Source organism: Gigantopelta aegis, chromosome 12, assembly GCF_016097555.1.
Source record: "Gigantopelta aegis isolate Gae_Host chromosome 12, Gae_host_genome, whole genome shotgun sequence".
Classification (NCBI taxonomy): domain Eukaryota; kingdom Metazoa; phylum Mollusca; class Gastropoda; order Neomphalida; family Peltospiridae; genus Gigantopelta; species Gigantopelta aegis.
This window is the reverse complement of record NC_054710.1, coordinates 41572174-41599957: the sequence shown is the minus strand read 5'-3', so window position 1 is coordinate 41599957 and position 27784 is coordinate 41572174. Positions and strand designations below refer to the sequence as shown.

The window sequence follows — 27784 nt, the reverse complement described above, 5'->3', positions numbered from 1 at the left end:
GCTTGTTTTAAGGTAACTCGGGTCTGCTGAGTCCAAAAATGAAATTAGTTTTTTCCTATCACGTCAAGTTTTTGAGATACAGCATATCCCTATTTTATTGCAACTCTCACACGAAACACCTGAAAACAAACAGTTAAAAACACACAAACAATGAATTAAGCTGATTTAGAAATGAAACCATGTTTAATACACTTAATTAAAGTCTTTAGCAGTCTTAGGAGTGTTAAATATAATACAGATCATTTGAACCAAAGTATTTGAAGGTGGTTAACATGGTAATAAAGCAGGCGGCTTACTACTGAAACGGCGCGGAAGGAAGGTCCCGATTTCACCACACAAGAAATTAGGGGTGCAGTAAGTCCAGTGCGTTAGTTACATGTTCAGAACACATACAATATCATATTTGTAAAAGCAGACCAAGAAACAGCAAGCTATAGTCTGTGTATTAGTCTTGTCACGACACTAACGATTGCAAGGTCAGTTCGAAAGTCCAAATCCAAAGTTGCAATGGTCATGGCAGAAATTTACGCTTGTAGCTCCTCCTTGAGTGCTCCGCCTGTGGACAATCTCGTTTTATTGTCCAGCAATAGTCAGCCAGCATGGATACATCCCATCTTCCTTGATACCGTTCCTCCATCACCTTCAAATCCTGATGAAACCTTTCACCTTGTTCGTCGCTAACTGCACCAAGGTTTTCAGGGAAGTCAGCAAGATGGCTGTGCAAGAAATGCACTTTAATGCTCATATTACACCCTAGTGCCTTGTAGTTGTCCAAAAGATTCTGTACAACTTGTTCATAGTTGTGGGCGCGATGGTTTCCAAGGAAGTTCTTAACAATGTCCTTGAAAGACAGCCAAGCATTTTTCTCAAGTTCAGTCATCGTACCGATGAAGTGGTCATCTTTAATCAGCTGCCGGATTTGAGGACCATCAAAAACGCCAGCCCGGATCTTTTCAGTAGACAACTTGGGAAAAGCAACAAGTAGGTGCTTAAAGCAGTCACCTTCTGTGGACAAGGCTTTGACAAACTGTTTCATGAGGCCCAGTTTTATGTGAAGAGGAGGAAAGACAATGTTCTGCCTATCGACCAGTGGCTGATGAAGAATGTTTGGATCGCCTTGATGAAGCTCTCTTCTCGGAGGCCAATTTTTAACAACCCAATGTTGATATTTGGCTCTGCTGTCCCAGAGACATAAGAAGCAAGGGTATTTTGTGTAACCTTTCTGCTGCCCAAGAAGAAACCCTACCATCTTGAGATCGACACAGATGATCCAGTTGTGCTGGTGATAATTCAACAGCTCAATGACATTTTTAATGTCCCCATGATCTTCCTTAAGGCGAACAGAGTGCCCGATTGGGACTGCACCATACAGGTTTCCATTGTGCAGAAGAACACACTTTAGACTGCGCTTTGCACTGTCTATAAACAATCTCCAGTCTGTTGGAATGTAAGATTGAACCCCAAGTTCCAGAAGTAGACCTGAAATATTATTACAAAAGACAAAGCCGCCACTACATTGGAAAAACTTGAGATAATTGCCTTCTCTTGCTCGAAAATAAGAGACTTTAGCGCCTTGTTCAAGCAGTTTTTTTTCCCTCAGCCTTGAGGCTAAGACTTCTGCAGCTTTTTTTGACAAACCCAAGTCTCTCACAAGATCGTTCAACTCGAGCTGATTAAATCCTTGGCATGAGTCCTCGTCCATTTCAAATTCTGAATCATCATTGTCACTCTTGTCCTGAATCTCAGCTGGATCAAGCAGATCAATATCCTGATCTTCAACATTTGGAAGTCCATCAAAAACTGGAACTGGAATTTCATCTGAATGTGGTACTGGGCGAATAGCTGAGGGTAAGCTGGGGTACTGGATCTTATGTTTGTTCTTCTTATTATACCCTGCCGTTTTGACTAAACAGAAGTAACAATCTGTAATGTGCTCTCTTGGTTCTCTCCATATCATAGGAATTCCGAACTTCAGCTCACGCTTGCCTTTCGTCCACAGCCGCAAATTTTCCACACAATGCTTGCATACCTTATGGGGAGCCCAAGACTTGTCTTGATCCCCTAGTTTGACTTTAAAATATGCAAGATATGCTTGCTTTACAAATTCATTTATGTCGGTTTTTGACTTGGGATGGTAAAATTTCCACAGATATAACAAAATGAATCAGGACTATTTAAACACTGGCGTCGGCTCATTTTGGAGGCTGCCATTTGCATTCTGAGCTATCCCGCACTAAATCAATTAGAGTTGTTATGATTGGACAAAAATAAGTCTGTGTCTATTCTCCCAGTCATTCCTGGTCAACCTGGAGTTAGAAGAAAAACAATAGTTATACATGGCACAGAGTGTATGGGCATCTACTCGGTTTTCCCTATTTGTTTTTTTTGGTATGGGATTTTTTTGGGGTTGTTTTTTTTTTGGGGGGGGGGGGGGGGGCAGATTAAAAACTTGACGTGATAGAGGAAATCTGATTGCATTTTTGAAATCAGCACACCTGATTTAGCTTAAATCAATTGAAAAATTTCAGTCAGCAAAAAACAAGTATAAAATTGTTCACCAGTGTGATTGAACAAAAATATATATACATACATGGTAGTCGATAGAGGTCATTTATGTTACCAGGGTCGGCGGGGGGAGGGGGGACTTATAATATTATTAATGGAAATATTGGTAGGTTATGAGACCTTCATTTTGTGGTAATCTGTACGTGGGTTACCTGGCACTACGATTATATTATGTCAGTGCCTCCATGTACGTTTGGGGGAGCGGGACGTAGCTCAGTGGTACAGAACTCGCTTGATGCGTGGTCGATCTAGGATCGTTTCCCGTCGGTGGGCCCATTGGGCTATTTCTCGTTCTAGTGCTCCACAACTGGTGTAATAAAGGCCGTAGTATGTACTATTCTGTCTGTGGGATGATGCATATAAAAGAACCCTTGCTGCTAATCGAAAAGAGTAGCCCATGAAGTGGCGACAGCGGGTTTCCTCTTTCAATATCTGTGTGGTCCTTAACGATATGTCCGACGCGATATAACTGTAAATAAAATGTGTTGAGTGCGTCGTTAAATGAAACATGTCCTTCCTTCCTTCTATCTACGTTGTGTATAGTATGTTCATGTACGTAATATATACGTGATATATGTATATGAAGAGAGAGAGAGAGAGAGAGAGAGAGAAGAGAGAGAGAGAGAGAGAGAGAGAGAGAATGATTGGTGTAAATAATGTATACTTGATGCACCTATTGCATATGTGGAGTACATAGCATAAATAGAGGTATATAGCGCATATTTGGTGTACATAATATGTAGTTGATGTACTTGTAGTATTCTTGATGTGCACGATACGGCAGCTTTAGCCCTGACATCTTGTAACTCGACTACGTCGAAATGGAAATGAAGGATCATTGCGATCATTGCAGCTTCATATACCCATCACTACCCCAATCTTTGCCCCGAGTTTCACGTGCATTCGACAAAATCTGACCATTTCACGCCGATTTCCTGCAATTGTCGCACAACGTGCGTTAAATTTATTTTAGGGTGCATTTGGGCACGCTGTCCCATTCCAGTAACATAAACAAACATGGTCATTCAGCAACATTGTACAAAAAACAACAATGATATTTGGTAAAATCAAACACTTTTCTTCTTTCCCTATCACCAATGCGTTTCTTTTTTGACAGGGTATATATACTACATGCACAAAGAATATATGAAATACATAAAGTATTTAAAGCCCATAAAGTTTGCATTAAGCAAATAAGATATACACTAAGTGCATCAAGTATACGATTCGTACATGAAGCATACATTATGTACATACAGCGTGCAATACGTATATAATATACACATGAGATAAACACTATGTACATTAAGCATAAGACATACAATGCGTACATCAAGTGTACGATATGTGCATCAAGTATAATCCATGTGCAAGAAGTATACACTATGCATATACAACACAGTATGGCTACACAATTAAGATACACGCAGGGTACATGAAGTATGCAGTAAGCATATCATACATGAACTGCGTGCATCACGTATACACTATGTGAATGAAACATATACTATGTACATCAAATATATCTAATGCACATAATACATATGCTATGTACATGAAACATACATTATGCACATCATTCACACGATATGTACATGAAACCTAAGCTATGTGCGTCATGCATACGTGAAATATATCAATCATACGCGTTGAACATCAAGTACGCATTATGTACATCAAGTATACAGTATTTACAACAAACATATGCTATGTACATCAAGTATACGCAATGTACGTCAAGTACACATTAAGGACACCATGCATACGTTATGTACATCAAGTATACGCTATGTACATCAAGTACACGCTAGGTATATCAAGTAGACACCATGTACACCAAACATACGTATATACAATATAATAGATGCATCAGTCATACACTGTCTTCATCAAGCATATGCTATTTCCATTACGTTTACTATGCATATACTAGGTATTTCAGGTACACGCTATTCACTCCAAGTATATATTAGGTACATCAACCATACGCTATGTACATGAAGCATACGTTATGTACATCAAGCATGTAATATGTACATCAAGGATATGTTATGTGCGCCAAGTATATGCCATGTACATTAAGTATATACTGTGTACATCAACCATAAGTTGTGTTCATCAAGTCACGTAAATCAAGTCCATACTTAGTACACCAGAAAAGTGGAAAGTATACGTTATGAACATCCTGTTAACGCAATGTACATCAAGCTTATGGTATGTGCATCAAGTATATCTTATGTACATCAAGTATACGTTAGATACACAAAGCATAAACTATGTACATCATGTACATAAAACATTCACATCAAGTATATACTATTTGCGCAAGGCATACGCTATGTATAGCAACTATACATAAAGTAACTATACATAAAGTACTTCAAGTATACGACATGTGCGACTAGTATATGGTATGTAGACGAAGTAATCACAAGGCACATCGAGCATACACTGTTTCGCAAGCATACGTTATGTACCTCAAGCATACATTCTTTACACCAATCATATTCGCTATACATATATATCAAGTATTTATAATGTATATAAACATAGTATACATCAGGTACATGAAGGCACTGACATAATCGCAGTGCCTGGTAACCCACTTACAGGTTACCACAAAATGCACGTCTGATGACCTACATGTTGGAATGGGAAATTTTTGTTTTTTTTATTGCAATTTGACACTTTATTGCAAAACGACACTTTGAAAAAATGCATTAGCGTGTCGTTTTCCAATAAACTGAAAAAAAAATGTATGCTATTATTGATAAAAGTTGGAGTGGGATTTTGTTTCCTATGTCTAGTTAAACACATTCAGTGATTTTGAGATGAGGAGAAAGTCGTTTTCTGTTGAAAAGGGCAGTTTATTGCAAAACGGTACTTAGTGGAAATGCAGTATATCTGAAAATTTCAAAAGTCCATTGATGCACAATTTTATGAAAATATATGACAAATTTGGTTTCGTGGTATTCAATTGAGCCCAGAGTTCATGTTAGAGTAGGTTGGAATCGGAAATTTGAAAAAAAAGAAGGTTTGTTATTGCAATTCGGCACTTTATTGCAACACGACACTCTACGACACTCTACAAGGCTGTCGTTTGTGCTTTGCCGAGCTATGGCGGCACAGGCGACGAATCAAACGTATACTTTTGATGATCTCCGTTCATGGCGAACACAAAGTGTCATTGAGCTTGTCTTTCATATTTGTACATGATGTTATAATATGGTAACCAGAGAATGTAACTTTAAGCCTAACGGTACCGACGCTATACGAACCTAGGGTAGGTGTATCCCTGAAAAGGGCTGTCAGTGTTGCGGTTTGGCGTCAAGGTTGTCGATTTGCAGGAACTCCGGTCGGTGTTGTCGGCGATAAGTCTCTGTTGGGATCGGTCTTGGTGGTGGTCCGGGTGATGGTCCGAGTGATGGGTGGTGATCCTGTTGATGGGTGGTGATCATCATGTTATCCAGTGGATTTCCCGAGAAGCCACTCAGGAAGAAGCTGTCCCGCAGTTTGGAGTAATGTTGTGTGAATGTCTTCAGGGAGGGCTTGTTTAGCAGCACCTCCTATGTTGGTCTGGTCACTTTCAGTTGTTGTTTGATCAGTCCTGTCTCTTCAAAGAAGCGTTGGACCGTCTCGTTGGTTTCCCTTACCGAGGGTATCTTGAGTTTTGATTTGGTGTCGGCCTTCGCTGGGTGGAGGGGCATTCGGGCTGGCAGGTCGGTCTACCTCGATATAATGAGGTGGCGCTGTTTTGTTTGGAAGTGGGGCTGGAGTTGAACACTGGATCATCTCCCCCAGTTCTATCTTCCTAAATGGTAGAGTCAACTTCTGCTATCGGAAGTCGGAGTGGGAATGCTATAATATGGACACATCCGGGTCGTGCTAAGTAGTTACTAGAGGCCGCGATGGGGCGTGGTAAGTCAGCCAATCAAAGGGCCGTATTTGGTCACGTTACCTAGCTCATTTGTATTTATGGCACCAAAGTAACCGGAATACTGCTTGTTTGTTTGGATAGATAACTAGTTTATCGTGCTCATATGTCACTAGGGTTTCGAACACGCCCATCCCGAGTCCGACCTCCGATAAGATCGGTGGCCTGACTCGGGATAGGGGGGGGGGGGGGGGGGGGGGGGTAGAGTTGAAAATGGGCTGAATTTTGAAAATAAGTAAAAAAAAGTTACTAGAAGTAAAAAAAAAGAAAGTTACAAGCCAAAAATAAAAAGAATTGACTGCTCTATATAAGAGATAGAAGAAAGGATCGGACTATTTAATATTTAAAAAAGAAAAAAAAAAAAAAGTAATTTCAACATAAAAATTTGAACGAAAGTCTAAAAGTTCAAAGTCTGATTTATATGTCCACGTGAGTGGCCTCGTTAAGGCCGTTAGGAGGGGGGAGGTAGGCTCGAGGTGGGCAGAATTTGCAATAAAATTTTGAGAAAGGTCAAAGACCTAAAGCCAAATATGGAGAATAATCTCCATGTCCCAAAAAATCAAATTAGAGTGCGGGGCCGAAACTTGTTCTGGTGATTTGCGCAATTTAGACGGGCTGTGAAAATAAAGTGTGTTGGACTATTTATATCAAAAAAATAAACATAAGGTTTAGAACTGGAGCCAAAACGTTTAAAGTCCAACTAAGCCCTAAATCCGGAGGAAAGGTTGTTGGAAAGGTCGCCGTCTATGGTGTCCCTATGAAGTTCGTGACGTCGAGGTTGGGGGTGTACTGCCGGTAGACGGAGGCCGCTACTGTCCTGGTGATGGTTTCATAATCTTTCCCCGAAATGATTTATAAAATCCGATGAATCGTCAGGTTGTCCATGTTGGATAGCAGTAGCCCCTGATGGTAGACACCTGACCGTCGGACTGTAACACAAAGCTTGTGAATCGCCCTCTAGTATTACTTTGTGTAATGCAAGTCCCCCTCTGCACGGTTAGTTGGAAGCGGCTGGTAAAACTCGTGCTTCGGAATGCTGAAGAGCTGCTTGACGTCCTCTTGCTTGCACTGGACAAGCCGTTGGTGTTTGTTTGTGGCTTTTTTTTTTTTTTTTGGTCCAGTTTGTAAACTTTGGCAAATGCAAGTCCGACTAAATTTCTTCATAACTGTTTTTAAACTGGTGATCCTAGTTTTCGATACATATGTATCTTTTTCGTTATTAAATTTCTTCATAACTGTTTTTAAACTGGTGATCCTAGTTTTCGATACATATGTATCTTTTTCGTTATTAAATTTCTTCATAACTGTTTTTAGACTGGTGATCCTAGTTTTCGATAAATATGTATCTTTTTCGTTATTAAATTTCTTCATAACTGTTTTTAAACTGGTAATCCTAGTTTTCGATACATATGTATCTTTTTCGTTATTAAATTTCTTCATAACTGTTTTTAGACTGGTGATCCTAGTTTCCTATACATATGTATCTTTTCCGTTATTAAATTTCTTCATAACTGTTTTTAGACTGGTAATCCTAGTTTTCGAAACGTATGTATCTTTTTCCTTATTAAATTTCTTCACGGCAGTTTTAAAGTCACTGATCATAGTTGTGTTTTTGATATATGTACAAGGTCGAAATACTGCTGCACCGACCTGTTGTTTTTGATATATGTACAAGGTCGAAATACTGCTGCACCGACCTGTTGTTTTCCTGACAACATCGCCACAGGACGGGATATATTTTAGGCCTGTCACCCCATCGTATGAGCAATTATTACGTTTATATTACACATTAGTTTCAGTCAGTTGTGTTTGGTCCCGCTGGTTTTGATTCGGACCGGCAGAATGTATAGGTTGTCGGGCCGAATATCAGCTAATTTCGACCCCTGCTGTACCTCTTGTGTTTCGTGTTTGAACTAAAAACCGTGACGAAGAGAAACACGTTGGCTTTCAAAAAATTATCAATTAACCAAAACGTATCAGTATTTTGAGCAAAGTGATACATGCACGACCAATACCATTTACTCAATATACTGACATCAATATTTCGGGGGAGGGGGGAGGGGCGGAACGTAGCCCAGATGAAAATCGCTCGGTCTAGGATCAATCCCCGTCAGTTCTAGCCAGTGCACAACGACTGTGCTATCGTGTCTGTGGGCTTGTGCATATGAACGATATACCAGTCGTGGTGTACTGGCTGGAGCGAGAAACATCCCAATGGGCTACGACCCGCCCCCCCCCCCCCCCGGGATGAGAAGAAGTCGTGTGAAGTCGGACATCCTGACTACTGACGTTTGGAACTAGGTTTGTTTTTACGACATTTCAGTGAACGTTTCCCGACATGTACATTTTCAATCACACATGACTGTACTGTCAAAACTGTGTTATTAATTATAATGCAATGATTTGGTTACTATGGTAAGACATTCTCTACTTGTATCTTGCCTTTGTAACTACTAGGGCGGGATTTAGCTCAGTCGTCCTCGGTGGCGTCGTGGTTAGGCCATCAGTCTACAGGCTGGTAGGTACTGGGTTCGGATCCCATTCGAGGCATGGGATTTTTAATCCAGATACCGACTCCAAACCCTGAGTGAGTGCTCCGCAAGGCTCAGTGGGTAGGTGTAAACCACTTGCACCGACCAGTGATCCATAACTAGTTCTACAAAGGCCATGGTTTGTGCTATCCTGCCAGTGGGAAGTGCAAATAAAAGATCCCTTGCTGCCTGTCGTAAAAGAGTAGCGGGTTTCCTCTAAAAAAAATCAGTGTCAGAACGACCATATGTTTGACGTCCAGTAGCCGATGATAAGATAAAAAATCAATGTGCTCTAGTGGTTTCGTTAAATAAAACAAACTTTACTTTACTTCTGAGTGCTCGCTTGAGGTGCTTGCGTCGCAGGATCGAACCACCTTGGTGGATCCATTCAGCTGATTGGGGTTTTTTTTTATCGTTCCAACCAGTGCACCACAACTGGTCAAAGGCCGTGGTATGTGCTTTCCTGTATTTGGGAAAGTGCATATAAAAGATCTCTTGCTGCATTAAGAAGAAAATGTAGCGGATTTTCTCTGATGACTACGAGCCAGAATTACCAAATGTTTGACATTCAGTAACCGATGATTAATTAACCAATGTGCTCCAGTGGTGTCGTTAAACAAAACAAACAAAGTTGGAACGACTAGGGTGGGACCTCATATTGGTGCACCGGCTGCAACGAGAAATGGTCTAACGTGTCCACCGACGGTGGTCGATCCCAAAACCGACCGTGTATCAGGCGAGCGCTTTACCACTGGACTACATCCCGGTACCTTGTGTGTTACTAATATTACAGAAGGGTGTAATAAATTTAGTTGAGACACGATATTGTATGTACATCAATTTTAGATGTCCAAATGATGAAACAATCATCGTTTAAAATCCCTGATTAAAGCAATCCCTCACTGCCGCCTACCGCTATCTATTTTTAGCCTAAGGTGACGTCATTGGGATGTCCCAGCCTATTTTTAGAAGGAGCATCTTTTGATGCATACATGTAGTACGGCGAATTCCTACTCTATAAACATAGGATAGTGTAATTCAAGAATGTTAAAATATGTGGTAAATGTAATTGTACCATATTTATAAGAAATCTAGTTATGCAGTTAATGTTATTTATTTGTCAGTATTTAGCGTGTGAAGAATAATGTGGTGTCATTGGAACGCCATCGAAAATTAGGTCACCCCACAGATCTTACAGGGCATGACAAGGTCGCATTGTTATGTGAGGTCTGCTGCGGACATATACATTTTGTTAAGCGAATGGTTGGTAATAGATGAATACTACAAATAATTAGTTTTTATTAATTTTATCATGCAGGTGGATGAATGGAAACAATATTTTATAGTACAAGATGATCGTGGCTGAAATTACAACGTGTAGTGCAATCGCGGGAATGTCCCACCGTGCTATAAATAGATTACGCGTTATCGCTGTACCAGTGTTGTCTTTTAAACAACGTCAGTCTACTGGCTATTTATATTAATGACCTATATATGACTGCATGCATTCGCGTATTAGTAGTGTTTTAAGCGTCTTAATCCGGTTTGATCTAGTTTGATTAAGTTTTAACCGGTTAATTAAAATAAGTTTTATTTATTTATTTATTTATTTATTTCATAGTTGTCAGAGGAGACACAACGAAGAAAAATTAGAAGTTTGATAGAAGTAAAACATTAAACTTTGAATTTAAAAGTTAAAATTAATTTTCTTTAGATAATGGATTAAGAACAATTTCTAAACACCGTCACGTCTACACAAACACTTGAAACATGGGTGAATGCTAACAGTTGTTCTCATGATGACGACGTCAACATAAAACGAATAGAATTACTTGCTACACCGCTGATTTTACCGCTGATTTGCAACACTGAAAGTACACCATCACGACCCGGTTATGTGTGCAACATTTATCATCGTTCTTACAAGTGGAATAAAGATCTAATGCGACACACACGTGCGGTACATGGTAACCAACGTCAACATTGTGAAAAGTGTGGACACTCATTTTCACGTCTTGGTAATTACAACAATCACCGATGTACACTAAAGCGACCGTCGTCAGAAGTTCAACCAGAGGCAAAGCGCCCCTGTTTGCACCCAGTTAATCTAGATAACATACTCTTGGCTCAGTGGGCTATATGTAACTTGTGTGGACATTACAGATGTCTGTTACCTGGAAAGCGATTTTGTGAAGGCTGCTCCACAAAGCGGAGAGAATGTAAACAGTGTCACCGTCCACTACCTGAAAGGTTCTACAGCCAGCGGGCCAACCAGTGCGATAGCTGTGTGAGGCGACGTGAACGCTATGAAAACAGACGAAGTCAGGTCGGGGCAGGACGAGTGGAGGCTCTCGAAGGGGTGATCGTCACTCAAACTTTAACACCCAGCCAAGCCAATGACGTAAACATTTTGCAATTTTTAGCGGATGAACAGTCAAATATAGATAGAATACTGAATGATTTTCTGACACAAAAGAAAGGTATGAAGTGGTTCTTAACTTTAAAAATTTAATTTATTAAATATGATGAAAATAATTATAGCATTTTGGCAGAACCTATCATAAGAAGTACACATTTTCTGACCACCAACGCATTTCAGTTACAAGAACAGGTAGCTGAAACTTATCAAAAATTGTATTCTTCTAGCCAGGAATTCCAAGCCGAGGGATCAGGATGGGTTGTTGATGACATTGTTCATTTAGAAGTTAACGTGGCCGAGTATGCTTCACTGACTGGTAGCATCCACATCACACTTCCCAAAACACTGCTAGAGAAAAGAGCAATCCTAAACATAAAAAATTAAGACCAAAAGTGCTTTTTATGGTCTGTCCTAGCTGCTCTACACCCATTTGATATTAAACAGCATGGGTTAGTAAATACAAAGCTTTTGAAAATGAACTCAGTTTAGGAGGCAATGAAATGCCAATACCTTTGTCTCAAATATCAAAATTCGAAAAGCAAAATGGTATTTTAGTTAATGTTTATGGGTATGATGACAACAATGTCGCTTTTCCATTGCACATAAGTGAACTCAAATTTTCCAAAGACGTAGATTTAATGTTGTTGAGTCGAGGAGATAGAAGGCATTTCTGTCTCATACGAAATTTCAGCAGGCTGATGGGGGACAGGACCAAACATTGCCGCCAAACCTTTTACTGCAGGCGATGCCTACATGGTTTTACTAGGTAAGATGTGTCGGAAGATCACATTCCATATTGTACAACACATGATATACAAAACGTAAGGTTACCTACAGAAGAAGACAAATGGGTTCAATTTAACAGTATTCACAAACAGTTAAGAGTACCATTCATAATTTTTGCGGATTTTGGTCGCTTACGCGAAAAATCAATGGCTGTAGTCCCTCTCCCAAGACGTCTCATTCTATGTTTTATCAAAAACATGAAGCGTCGGGATTTTGTTACAAAATAGTCTGTTCTGATTCAGTATATAGCAAGCCAGCTGTAGTGTATAGCCTGACGTTATTCAACATTTTATTGAAAATATATTGAAAGAGGAAAGGGAGATAAGTCAGATTTTGTCTAATGTGACACCCATGAATCTGACACCTGAAGAGGAAAAGAGTTTTCAAATGCCTAATAAATGTCATATTTGTCAGGTAACGTTAGGACAAGACAGAGTACGTGGCCACTGTCATCTTCCGGGCACATACAGAGTTGCAGCCCATAAACAGTGTAATCTTCAACTTCAGTTTAAAAAAAACTCAAAGGAAAGGAATCTTTCAAAAATAAGTTTTTCATTCCAGTAATTTTCCACAATCTAAAATCTTACGACAGTCACCATATTATGAAGCAGCTAGATACTGCTTGCAAGGGTCATATTAACTGTATTGCTAACAACATGGAGAAGTACATCTCTTTCAGTTTTGGTAGTGTCAGGTTCATTGACTCTTTATAATTTCTCAATTCATTTCTGGAAACTTTGATAGAAAACCTAAAAGCAGAGGGTTGCGATAAATTCAGATTGCTCAAACAAGAATTTGACTGTGACCAACTTCAATTATTGTTAAGAAAAGGAGTGTATCCATATGATTTTATGAAGGATGAGACCAAATTTGACCTATCCCACCTTCCTACCCAAGATGAGTTTTAAAACATACTGACTGATAGTCAGATCTCTGACAGTGACTACAAATATGCCCAGAATGTGTGGGAGACATTAACCACAATGGGAGAGTATCATGATCTCTATATGAAGACAGATGTTTTGCTTCTAGCTGATGTCTTTGAAAATTTTCGAAATATGTCTCTAAAATACTATCAGTTAGACCCAGCGCATTATTACACATTACCAGGTTTGGGTTGGGATGCTATGATGAAGATGGGCAATGTAAAACTGGAACTCCTCACCGATTTGGATATGCACTTGATGATAGAGAAAGGTCTGAGAGGTGGGATATCTATGATTTCAAAAAAGTATGCCAAAGCCAATACTCCATACCTGAAAGATTACAACAGAAACCAATCAACAAACTATCTTGTTTAATGGGATGCCAATAATCTGTATGGACATAGTATGTCCCAGTCTCTCCAACAGAGCGACTTTCAATGACTTAGTCAATGTGACATTGGCAACTTAGACATTTTGACTGTTCACCACGAATCCGACACTGGGTACATTTTAGAAGTTGACCTTTCCTATCCAAAAGAACTGCATACCTGCCATAGTGATTACCCACTAGCTCCAGAATCTATGACCGTGTCAGATGATATGCTTTCATCACTGTCACTACAGCTGAACGAGAAACTCTGTGTGAAAGGAAAACCTGTTAGGAAATTAGTTCCAAATCTTTATGACAAGGAGAAATACGTTCTTCATTACAGGGACTTACAGTTTTATCTGAGCCAGGGACTGGAATTAACAAAAATTCATAGAGCTATTCAGTTCAAACAGTCGCCATGGTTAAAGCCCTATATTGATTTCAACACTGAAAAACGAAAGCAGTCAACAAATGAAGACGAGAAACCTTTCTTTAAGTTAGCGAATAATTCTTGCTTTGGCCGAAGTATGATGAATGTGCAAAAACATGTACATGTAGAATTGGTCCACTCGAAGAAAACACTGAAGAAACTCTGCGCTAAGCCTACATTTGAGGCTATCACAATATGTAATCATCACTTGGCAGCAGTGCACCTCAAAAAGACTACCCTCTTTCTCAACCAACCCTTATATGCAGGCTTTTCGATTTTGGACATGTCAAAAATTGTAATGTATGATTTCCATTATAAACTTCATGAAAGCTCAGTATGGGGAGAGAGCTCAGCTCTTTCACAGACACTGACAGTTTATTATATGAAGATATCTATTCTGACATGCTGTATCACATCCACCTATTTGATACAAGTAATTACAACCCTTCACACAAACTCTATTTCCCAACCAATGCAAAGATCCTTGGGAAGATGAAAGATAAATTAGCTGGCTCAGTTATGGAGGAGTTCATGGGTCTTCGTCCTAAAATGTACTCGCTCTCCTACAATGAGAGTGAAAAATTGACAGCTAAAGGGGTATCTAAAACAGTCATCAAAAAACAACTCCGGCACTTTATGTACAAACATTGTTTGTTTGATCAGTGTCAACTTGGACATGAGATGAAACAGATACAAAGTCGAGAGCATCAACTCTATTCTGTTTCAGTGAATAAAATTAGTTTAAGTCCATTCGATGACAAGCGGTATATCTTGACAGATGGTATCCATACATTAGCACATGGACACTACAACATTCAGCTAATCTAAATTTACAGAGCCACTTCATTTGTTTGTATGGCATCTCTGTTATGTACAGTATTATTGAATAAATATGTATGTAAGCATTGTATTTGACTGCCTATAAAGTATGCATATCCAGTATATCCAGACTTATTTGACTGTAGTATTATCATGTACACACAACTGTGTATGTGTATAATATTATAATTACCTAATAAATGTGATGAACTTAATAGCTGTTGTTTGGTTTGATTGTCTGCTTTGAGTGTGTATTTTGTATTATTTACTTCATCGACAAGGAAATCATAACAAACGCCTAAACATAAAATATGGTATTTATTTTATCGGTCACAGTTACATGATACTCTTTACAGGACAAATCCCAACTTTTGACTTATCAGTACAAGAATAAATCAACATTTATTCAGTGTCTGTGTCATTATCACTTTGTTCATCTTGGTCACTGACTACGTCCTCGGCTTCAGATATATCCACATGCGATAGTATGTCTTTTACAATGGGTTTCTTTCACAATTCAATCTTGGTAGAGAGTATATCGGGGTCTGTTTCAGGGTCCATATTCTTGACTTTAACAAGTATAGATTTGAACAAGGGTGCCTCACTGAAGTAAGTCACAAGCTGTCGAGCTTGAACCATTCGCTTGAGAAAAGTGTTTTCCCCAAAAAAATTCAACTTCCTTTCAATCCATCTTTCAGACTTGCCCTCGTCTTCAAAAGTTTATCTTTTTGCTTTGATGTTTTCTTTACAGTTTTTCAGTGTTAACGTCCGCATCTCTATTAAACCAGCAGCTTCCCATTCTTTGTAATCCACTTTGGAATCTTTCACATCAGTGTTCATAAGAGTTTCGTCCCGTTTGGCTCGTTTTCTTAAAGGTTTACCCCCCATTTTCAGGACACAAGGTTTTTACATGATACTGAAAATCATGATTATTCTCAAACATAACACAACAATCGTCACATGAAGGCATGTTGATATCTCTATTAATATCTTCAGTATTACTACAATTAAATTCACTACCAACTTTAGTATTTGCTATCAGGTCGTCTGCAGCTTTGTGATGTTCACAGATGGGGTGATACGATTCAACTGAAGTGAATCCCCAGTTTGTAGTCCTTTTATAGCTTGTTGGGACATATTGTCATTAGCAGTTAAAACATTAGGTTTCAGTCTCTCAGTCTCGGAGGTAGAAGGTCGAAAGTCAATAGTAAGATTTCCATACTGTTGTTGAACAGCCACCTCGTAGACAGTCATAAAACGATCAGTAGTGTTGGGTATAAATTCGTCTCGCAAACAAGTTCACCTGTTGTCTATTCACGGGTGAATTAAACAAAGTCACATAATGAGAATTCAGAGCAATGTCACGTGATTCTTTGCCTCTTGCAAACAGGTTTTGTAATAGTAAAACATGTATTACATTCTTGTGATGTGAGGTTTTTGTAAACAGTTGAAAAATACGTTTGTCGTCCTTTACTTCGGCCATGTAATCATCCAGAATTAATACATCGTTATTGCGCGAATCAAAGAAATTGTCATCCTGTAGGTTGTAGGGAATGCCTTTCACGAACTCAGCTTGAGGTGTAGACTCACGAATAATGTCATGCAAGGGCTGCCACTCGGTGTAACACCATATTATGTTGTTAGGTGCTGGATTGATGAGACCTTTCAGAAGTATGTTCTACATAAACATAGTCTTGCCACATCCAATTTGGCCCACGAATATGTCATTGGAAAGTATAGTAAAGTAAAACGGTTCTTCGTGTGTTGAAATGTTAACCTGTTTTCTGGATGGTACTTGTGGTGCTGGTGGTGGTGGTGGTGTTGGTGGAGGTGGTGGTGGTGGTGACTGGTCTGTCTATGTCTGAGCATGGCATCCCTCCCCGAAAACATTTTCTGACAATCTGGACACGATGTTGACCCCATGATGGCCAAGATTGTTTTCAATGGATCAATGTACTGTTCTTTCCACACAACAGCTTAATTTTTCTCATCTATGTCTGATGGTGATCGCTGATTTAGTGGCCTGTGTGATCTCTGATTGTAACCATCCACTATATCTTGAAGAATATCCAGGTAGTGATAAGACTGTTTGTAAGTGAAATATCTGTACAGAACAGAACAGAATTTATTTACACTCTGGCCGTTCAGCAACGGCATAGGAGGGCTACATAATCTAAAGGAACATATATATATATATATATATATATATATATATATACATGAAGAATTTGGGATTTACAATATAAATGTATATATGTACACACATTCACTTCACAATATACACATAAGATGGTGGTTGACAATGTATGCAGTAAATAAGTTATTTTCCAGTATAAACAGTACAATCCTTAAATACTGTTAGTTTGGGTGCATTGGGAGCGTTTAAAGATATTAGCAATAACATTTATTAATTTTGATAAATTCTTTAATACACTGATTCATTTACTGTTCATGAGTTGTTTGAATTTGAAAGTATTTGGTCGTGTATAGTAATATGGATGTAGAAACTGGACCCTGGAATCATGAAAATATTTACAGACGAAAATATAATGGTATTCGTCACCAATGTCTATTTCATCACATAGGTTGCATAGCCTGTCTTTCTTAGGTATGTTATTCCAGCGTCCAGTTTCAATAGGCAAATAGTGATTAGATAATCTGAATTTCAAAATAATTGTCCACATCTTTTCAGGGATAATAGTAAAATATAGTAAAATATTTTTCTAGACTGAGGTGTTCTTTGTAATATCTGTATGTAGTGCCTTTCGATGAGAGTTCTATTTCGTTACTCCATGTTTGTAAATATTGGTCATATTGTCTATTTTTTATTTGTTGAGAGAGGACCTTAACTGATACAAAAGATTGGGAAAGCCAGAAATTATTCAGGATATTTTTTACTGTAGTGATCCAGTTATAATTGGTATTATTGCTAAGATGGTCTAATAACATTGGTCTATATAATAAGAAATATAGTTTAGATTGTTTCCCCGATACAATTCGTGCCCAATAACAGACCATTCGTCTGTATATAGTTAGCTCGATAGGCATTCTCCCCAGCTCTCCATATAAGATAAATAGTGGTGTCGATTTTTTTACTGGTAAAATATGTCTGGAAAAATGTATTTGGACAGCGTTTAAGATATCAGTTTTCTCATGTCCCCAAATTTCGCACCAATGTAGTAAAACTGGAAGGATCATCGAGTCGAACATTTTAAGTTTACAATCGACTGACAGAAAATGTTCTTTGGCTTTTGCAAGTACGAAATACATTGCTTTGGTAGCTTGTTGTTTAAGTCTTATCTTTGTCATTCGGAAGTTATTTTTATTAGTAAATGTAATCCCTAGATATTTATACTCTTTAATGTTTTCTAAAGCAGTGTTTCCTCTCTTGAAAATATGTCTGTAGTCTTTAGCTGTACCGTTAAAAATAATTACCTTCGTTTTAGTGATATTAATTTTAAGTTTCCATGTCTTGCAATATTCATAAAAGGTGATTAACGTATGCTGTAGGTCAGATGCAGTTGTTGCTAAGAGGGCTGTATCATCAGCATATAGCAGACAGATAAGTTGAAGACCAACGTCAATTGGGTTTTCGGGATTATCTGGGATAGGGGAAAGCCCTTCACATCCATGATTGAATAAGTAGTCTTCTAAATCATTTAAATATAAAGAAAATAAAACAGGTGATAACTTTTCGCCTTGCCGGATACCGTTGTTGCATGGAAATAGCCCGGAGTGTTGGTTGTTTACATATATAAGTGATTTAAGGCCTTGGTACATCTGGTGTATGATTCTAAAGAATTTGCCGTTTATATTATTATATAATAACTTTTGCCATAGATTAGTTCGTGAAACCATGTCGAAAGCTTTCTGAAAATCAACAAACAACAGCTTCTTTGTTCTTTGCTTCAAGATATCTATCAAATTATGTAAGGTGAATATGTGGTCTGTTGTGGAGTAGCCTTTACGAAAAGCAGCCTGGACTTCACTCATGATATTATTTTTCTCATGATATTATTTTCTTCAATAAATATATTTAAACGGTTATTGAGTATAGATGTAAATAACGTAGAACAACAGCAAAGCAATGTGATCGGTCGGTAGTTTTCAGGCGATAGGCGGTTTCCTTTATTTTTAAAAATTGGTATGATGATACCATTGAGCCATTCCTCCGGCAAAACACCGTGCTCGATGAGTATGTTAAAAAGTTTAACATAAACTGGCAAGAGAATTGTTGTGGTTGATTTAATGTACTCGTTAACGACTTTGTCAATACCAGCAGCTTTATCATTTTTAAGTTGTTTTATGCCTTTTAAAATTTCATCTTCGCTGAATTGTCCATTAATAATACTGTCATTGTTTACTTCATTTAGTGCTTCGTCCATATTAAATTCGGGTGTATTATCCTCATTCGGTTCGCCCTTGTTTAAATTACTGAAGAAATTGAAGAATTCATTTACTGGGGGAACGTTTATGTCCGATTTGCGTGGTCCCTTTAATATTTTATAGAATCCCTTGGAATCGTCTAGTCGTAATGTTCTCATTTTCCTTTCAGTTTTAAATCTGTGTTGTGAGTATGCGTTAGAAATACATTTCTTATAGGACTTACTGGCATTAATTAACCTCTTTTTATTTTCTATTGTTTTGTGTTTTGAGTATAATGTTTTTGATTCATGATACTGCCTTCGCAAATATTGACATCTTACCCCAAACCAGGGTCGCTTATTAGCAGTGGACATTTTATCACGGTTGTTAGCGCGAGCACTCACCTGACCAAATGTTGAGACTGCCGAGTCTAAAAATAGATTTTTCAGCGTGTCGGCTGCTTGGTTAATACGTGCTTGTATATCAACAGATTCATCGTCCAGTACTAAGAGGATTGTTTGAACTAAGTTATTATCGATATTATTAATATATTCCTCTTGTTTACTTGGGATCCACTTACGAATGTTACTGGGTGCGACTTCATCACTTATATTCTTCCTAATATCAACATGCGTGTTTGAGTAAGTATTGCATTTATATGTAAGTGCTAATGAACAATGAATATCTGAGAAAAGTGGGTCAAAATCACAGATATCGAAATCAGTTACATTTTCAAAAACATGGTAGGTACCGATTGCATAATCGATCAGGCTGGAGTCTTTGCTGGTTACTTTCCCTATGTTTTTATCATTTCCACATCTACCGTTTAGAATATATATATATTATGTACTTTACACAGCAGTACAAGTTTTGCCCCATGTCCATTAACCCTTCCCTTGTCCTGGCTTGCCCTATCTCTAGGAATATCGATATTATCCAGCTTTGATATATCATTTAGGAAATTTTCCATATCAATATTATCAATAAAGATATCATCATCAAGAGTAATATAATCAGGATAACATTTGGTTCTGGCATTGAAATCGCCCAATAACAGCAAAGGTTTTCCTGATTCTACATTTTGAGAGATTTCATTTTCTATAATGTCAAAAGTGTACATAACAACCTTTAGTGATCTAATAACTCTCTCAGCATACGAAGTTTTGGTCTCATTCTGAGTGACGTAATAATCTATACCTTTGCTTTTCAAATATGATTTTACTTTATTGTTATTGAATTCACGGCCCTTATCTGATCTTATGATTCTTGGATGAGGTGCAGTGATAAACATCTTCTTCAGTGCTTTAATGACGGATTCTGGTGTTTTATTTTTCATGGGTTCGACCCACAAGTATAGGGTAAGTACATCAATGGCTATCAGCAGGAATTTTATGTCATTGTTATCTGAAGCAATATTAGACACCTCGGCTAAGTCAACATTCAAGTGTGCATTCAGTCCACTGGCCACAAGCCTGTTTCTTTTGAACTTATAACGCAATGCTCGCTGAAGAGAGTAAGTGTCTTGTGAAGCGAGCCACTTCTTGATATGATGTAGGCTAATGCCAACTTTACCTTCCTTTTTCACAATATAATTCAGTTTATTTATTCCCGAATAAGATGTTGGGTGTCTTGGATTAAAATATATATCTGACAAATACTCCTTCCATCCATCAGTGGGCATGGTTTTAGATCAAATGAAGTAAAAACGAAATAATGCAGTATATTAACTTTAGTATTCTTAGTCAGTTGCTTACAATACATTGTGTTTATACCCAGTCAATAATGTTTATATTGTTAATGCTAGGAAGACACTGCACGATTATTATCGCATGTCAGGACTAGTCCGTAGTCGGATCTTGGTTGTCGGGTATATACCTGTCGGGCCCTGTCATAACGATAGTTAAAAAAAACAAATTGCTTTGTTTGACGACACCACTAGAGCACACAAATTTATGAATCATTGGCTATTGGATGTCAAACATTTCGTAATTTTGACATATAGTCTTATGCTAGGAAGACACTGCGCGATTATTATAGCTTGTCGGAACTAGCCGACTCTTGGTTGACGGGTACGACCTGTCGGGCACTGTCACAATGATAGTCTTCAGCTGGAGTCTTCAATGTCTCTTGTGAAAACTCTGAACAAAGAAGGTCCGAGAAATGATTCAAAATTTGAATCTCGTGCCGCAAGCGATTATTAGTGTCTTCACGAACTCGTAAACATCGAACAATAAAGTGGCAGTGTCTTCGCACCCTGCAATAGATATCGCACTTCATATTTAATCGGAAGCCAAATTAAAAAAAAATGTCTACAGCCTATCAACCTGGCCAGTATGCATCTTGATTCACAAAATGGGGAAGCCATGTTTGTAGGCCTATGGAAAGAGGCCTATATGCATGTGTACCTGTAATTAAAAGAAACTAGGTGTAGGCTTTTTGCAAATACTATTCCCTTTATTCTGTCGTAAATACATTTATGGGGAAACAAATATCTCGTGCCTATCATTATGTAAAAGTAGAAGTAAATAAAGAAGAAATAAGCACGCACGAATTGTGTATTTTTGTTTTGGATTTTACATCAAGTTAAAGTTTGGTTTACGTAACAAGTATTGAAATGGATTTTAATGAAAAACATGCTAACCATCGGTCAATAGTATTAAACTCGTTCCTCTGATAAGTCGAGCAGTACCAACACTCCCTCCACCGACTAGAGCAACGAACGAATGAATGTTTAACGACACCCCAGCACGAAAAATACATCGGCTATTGGGTGTCAAACTATGGTAATGCAAATAAATAAAGTGATGATCAACATCAATATAAAAATTCAAGACAAACAAAAACAGTGTAAAGAACTCTGCAAAAACACAAATATCACAGAATTTTACGGATACTGAACTTTACTCAAAACTTCAATTTTGTGCTGTATTGGCCATTCTCAAAGAGAATGTTACACCCCTGCACCACGGTGAGGTTACAGCACACGCAGGGGCCACCGACTAGAGAGGTACATCTTACTCCTTACTAATAGCATCGACGTAATCAGACTTTAAGACATGAATGAATGAATGAATGAACGAACGAACGAACGAATCAACGAACGAACGAACGAAAGAACGAATAAATGAATGAATGAATGAAAGAATGAATGAATGAATAAACGAATGAATGAATGAATGAATGAATGAATGTTTAGCGACACCCCAGCACAAAAATGCACGTCGGCTATTGGGTGTCAGAAAGGTAAGTACATGGAGATATATTACACCCGTCAACAATCCTAAATTCGTCTGTAATCATACATAACAATTGCGCGGTCGATCTAGGATGGATGAATGAATGAATGAATGAATGAAGGGTCGATCCCCGTCGGTGGCCTATTGGGCTAGTTCTCATTCCAGCCAGTGCACCATGCCTGGTGCATCAAAGGCTGTGGTATGTGCTATATTGTCTGTGGGATGGTGCATATATAAGATTCATTGCTACTAACGGAAAAATGTAGCAGGTTTCCTTTCTAAACCTGTATCTCAGAATAACCTAATGTTTGACATCCAATAACCGATGGTTAAACTAACTTATACATCAATGTGCTCCAGTGGTACATATAAAAGATACCTTGCTGCTAATCGAAAAGAGTAGCCCATGAAGTGGCGACAGTGGGTTTCATCCATCAATACCTGTGTGGTACGACACCATATGTACGACACCATATAACCGTAAATGAAACGTGTTGAGTGCGTCGTTAAAAACATTAAAACATTTCCTTCCTTCCTCTCTCTTCTTCTGTATATTTTTCTCTCACTCCCCTAGTGTCTCTATCAATATATGTCTATGTCTCTCTGCATCTCTGTCTGTCTGTCCCCCACCCCACCCCCCACCCAAAGTTCTAAAACAAAACACATTAATATATGTTAGACACCACTAGACGTATTTTTAAATGTGCTGAGGTGTTGATAAACACATTCCACCCCATCTCGTTAAACTATGGTTCGATGTGACCTCCAATATCCGTTACCTATTTGATTATCGAAGCGTCAGTTCATTTTTAATGCTACGGTTATTATTCTTATTCAATGTTTAACGAAATGTATAAAAGCAGGAACGTACATGGCATAAAATATCAGGGGGTTCACTACAATAAAACAATATCAGGCATGCACTGCAATAAACAACATCAGGGGTGCAGTGGAGTAAACAATACCAGGGATGCGCTACTATAAACAATATCAGGAATGCACTACTGTAAACAATATCAGGGTTGCACTACTGTAAACAATATCAGGTATGCACTGCAGTAAACAATATCAGGGATGCACTACTGTAAACAATATCAGGGGTGCACTACTGTAAACAATATCAGGGATGCACGGCAATAACAAACATCAGGGGTGCAGTGCAGTAAACAATATCAGGTATGCACTGCAGTAAACAATATCATGAATGCACTACTGTAAACAATATCAGGGGTGCACTACTTCAAACAATATCAGGGATTCACTACTGTAAACAATATCAGGGGTGCACTACTGTAAACAATATCAGGGGTGCACTACTGTAAACAATATCAGGTATGCACTGCAGTAAACAATATCAGGGATGCACTGCAATAAACAGCATCAGGGGTGCAGTGCAGTAAACAATATTAGGTATGTACTGCAGTAAACACTATCAGGGATGCACTACTGTAAACAATATCAGGGGTGCACCACTGTAAACATTATCAGATTGCACTACTGTAAACAGTATCAGGTATGCACTACTGTAAACAATATTGGGGATGCACTGCAGTAAACAATATCAGGGATACACTGCAGTAAACAATATCAGGGTGCTCTGCAATAAACAATATCAATTCATATTAATAGGGACTTCCTCAAATGGTTAAAAAAAAGTGCATTTTAAAATAAAAATAAACTTTTTTATTTTGTCTGGAAGCCATTGGCATCCCACCCCTGCAAGTTACGGCCACTTCTGGATCAGACCCTTGTATTTACACCCATCATTTAAATTCCCCACACGTACTAACACTGTCATCGATATGTGAATGTATTTTTCAGTTCAGCGAGACAGTATTCTTTTGTGAAGGTTTGTAAATGATCGCAACAAACCAGGAAGTGAATGTTAAAATTAGCGGGTCGTCATTATACCCCAGTTCATACAACCAGAACCGCGAGCGGACATGTTGGGGTCGGTAAATGTAACCGATTGCTGTTAATGTGACGTCCATTACTCGTGAGATTCTCTCTAAAAGAGATACAGTTATCAAACCATGTTCGTGTGGGTCCGTGAATCACGTGAATCAGGTAAGTAGACTTTTGGTTTACAGTTTGGTTTGTTTAACGACACCACTGAGCGCATTGATTTATTAATCATCGACTATTTTTAGTAATTTTGACATATTATAGTCTTAGAGAGAACGACCGCTACATTTTCCTGTTAGTAGGAAGGTATCTGGTGAGCCCGTTACCACTGGACTACGTCCCGCCATGTTGCAACTTGGAGATATAGTCCACAAGGTTTACCTTCAGAGTATTGGATTCTACACTCAGTGGTCGCTAACGGCTGATAGTCGAAGCGAAAAACCACCACACCGACCTTTCTCGTGGATAGGGCGGAGCCACAAAATATTTTAGGGAGAATATTAATGACCAAAGGGCACATGGATCACCTCCCCCAAAAAGTGCATTTCATTAAACATTTGGCCTTTGTGAAATGAAAATTGTAAACAATTTGTTTTGTTTGGGTGTTTTTAGAAGCAGGAGGGTGCACTTGAATATTTTAGGGATAGGTCCCCTGACCACTTCCTCAGTATCCGCCCTTGATAGACAGCCCGAATATCTGACATGTATGTATTGTAATGATTGTTTTTGACGTTTGGAAAGTCTATCGTCGCATACTTGAAGCGGGGGGGGGGGGGGGGGGGGACGTCACGTGTTTTCCTCTTCGTGTAGTCACCATTTTACGTGTGTTGCGAAATATCCGTCTGCTGACGATTCGACTACGCTGGGGAGTACCGGCCGTCTGTAGCGTCGTCCCACGCCGCAGATATATATCTCAGACGCTACACTGGTGTCAGAAGTGTCTAATTTACTATAACTTTGAAGCTAAATGATATTGTATAGGTAAACAACATAACGCTGAAAGTGAAACGCAGATTCCGGTTAGGCGCTAACCCTGTCGGCTGCTTTTTCGAATACGTTACTGGTGAGATCGTTCCTTTCTACATGCTTCAAACATATTTTCTTATTATGTTTTATTAAATATTATTATTATTGTTTTACGGTACAAGTAATTCAATACTTGAAGTCTTTAGGGTGTATACTACCAAATCAAATCCCATAGACGACAATAGTAACATATGTGGCTAAAACTCCTACCTGCAACGTATCAACCGACATAAACGCCACGGATATAAATACTACCAACCCTTACACTTAAATTGAATCAGAAAAAAATGGGGGTCAAGCTTCTCGTTTCTGAGATAACGGGTAGCGTCTATGACTACCCTAGTTTCGCACAAAATTCGAGTACTTTTTTTTACAGGTACCCCATACATGTTTCAAGCACAAGGCTACTTGACACATTGGTACTAGATGAAATAAAATTGCATATTTTTTTTACCCAGATGAAACTATTATTTTTTACAACCAACACACTCACATTTATAACCAATCACAGGACTTGTGGTGTTCACTTCTCTATCAAAAGTTGGGTGCACCTCGAACTTTGACCCAGCCGGAAGTTATTTGGTTTAGTACTACTTATACTGATAACATACATTTTTCAAAAAGTGTCCAGCTATGTGTCTTTATGACAACCAGGATCTAGTGTATTCTGACATAAACTGACAACCTCACTGAAACTGTTGTTTCTATAGTGCAACCTAATATAATGTACACCTCAAAAAGCATATATATTGCATATAGTTTTGTACAAATGCAATATGTCATATTAAACAACAAAATGTTTTAAAATAAAACTCCTGAAGATATTTACTTTCAGTTGGGTGTGTGTACTCAGGTATATATGTAGAGACAACAAAGATAGTCAGAGTACCTCTACCCCTTTAAAGAATTCCATTAAAACACATGCACTTGATTGACCCCTAGATTATGAAGACCTTAACAGGCACATCAAAGAAATATCAGTATTAAAAAAATACACTGTCTGAGGAAGGAAACACAAACATGACTGTACCTGTATGAAGTAATGGCTTAATGTCCTGAACATTAGTGTTGGGAGGAAATCCTGTATGCTGGGTGTGGGTGTCTTCAAGTTACCAGGTGTGCGAATTTCAAATCCATCGGCCATGCTGATTTTCATAATGAACCATCAAAACTATTGGCAGCCACCAATATTCCTGACTATATTTTATTTATAGCCTACTGTAGTTGGAGGTTTTAATAGTTGTGATATCTGGAATAATCATGCAGCTTTAACACATTTATTTTTGATTAATTACTGAAAAAACCCTATTTTTAAATGACAAAATTACCCGAACATCTATTTTCTTGCATTATTTTCTAATCCGGATGAATACAATATGTACATGATGTATTCCTACAATCTGTAATCCCGCATTTTATTTAGCTAGTAACATTAGGTAATACAGCTTTAACAATAAAATAAATTATCAACTTAATCCAAGGCAGATAATCAAATCTGAAAAAATTGGTTCTGAATCTAGTATAAACTCAAAATGCTTTTCATGAGAGCTAACTAAGTGATTATTAAGAAAGAAAAAATGATCTTGAGATCTAAGTATATGTTTAACAACCTTATAGTTATGTACAAATAAGAACAGAAGGCACAATAGTGACAACAAATTTAATTATGTTTTTGGTTAAGTTTTTCTTCAAATTTACTTTAAATTTTGCATAAAACTACAAATTTGTCTAAAATATAACTTAGCACCCTATAAATATGTCAAAATGACAAGACAAATCAACTTCTTTACAAATTTGAGTTTTCAGAATTACATACATAAAAAATTAACAATGTTAATGGAAACTAAAGACATTAACCCACTATTGGCACATGCTATTTTTAATATAAAAATAAATTGCTATTAAAATCGTAGTTCAGGTTGCCTATATATAATACCATATTTAAGAGCAGTTGTATATGGCAAGTCAAATACCATGTAAAAAGAAATTATTGAAATCTTTACAGTATGAATTATAGACCAAAACCAAGTTTTCTTCAGCGCTAACTTTGATTCAAACTCCATTCAGAGCCATGTACAGAGATTATTGTCAAGGTCAAGGTCATTGTGAACTTGCATGATCGAGTGATGGCTAATTAATCAACCAGTATAGTTTAATTAAATAAAATGACAAATAATACTTTTTATTATGCACTGAATATGTGCTATAGGGTTTATACTACCAAATCAAATCCTATAGACGACAATAGTAACATATGCGGCTAAAACTCCTACCTGCAACGTATCAACCGACATAAACGCCACGGATATAAATACTACCACCCCTTACACTTAAAGTGAATCAGAAAAAAATGGGGGGTCAAGCTGCTCGTGTCTGAGATAACGGGTAGCGTCTATGACTACCCTAGTTTCGCACAAAATTCGAGTACTTTTTTTGTACAGGTACCCCATACATGTTTCAAGCACAAGGCTA

The 27784-nt window shown here is 38.1% G+C and overlaps 1 protein-coding gene across 7 annotated transcripts in view; it reads left to right on the top strand.

Moving 5' to 3' along the window:
• LOC121386519 (hemicentin-1-like) overlaps nt 1-27784 on the top strand; it is a 107395-nt gene that overhangs the window by 40208 nt on the left and 39403 nt on the right. For 4 of the 7 annotated variants that reach the window (XR_005959670.1, XR_005959669.1, XM_041517451.1 and 1 more), the window contains exon 1: nt 24300-24448. The exons of 1 other annotated variant lie outside the window; for it this stretch is intronic. Coding sequence is in view for 4 of the 6 variants with exons in the window: in XM_041517451.1 (XP_041373385.1) it covers nt 24415-24448 (34 nt within the window). In the remaining 2 variants the exon portion in view is untranslated. Of the gene's footprint in view, nt 1-24299; nt 24449-27784 lie in introns of those variants that run through there. 2 more of the 7 variants (XM_041517452.1, XM_041517449.1) reach the window with 1 other exon arrangement.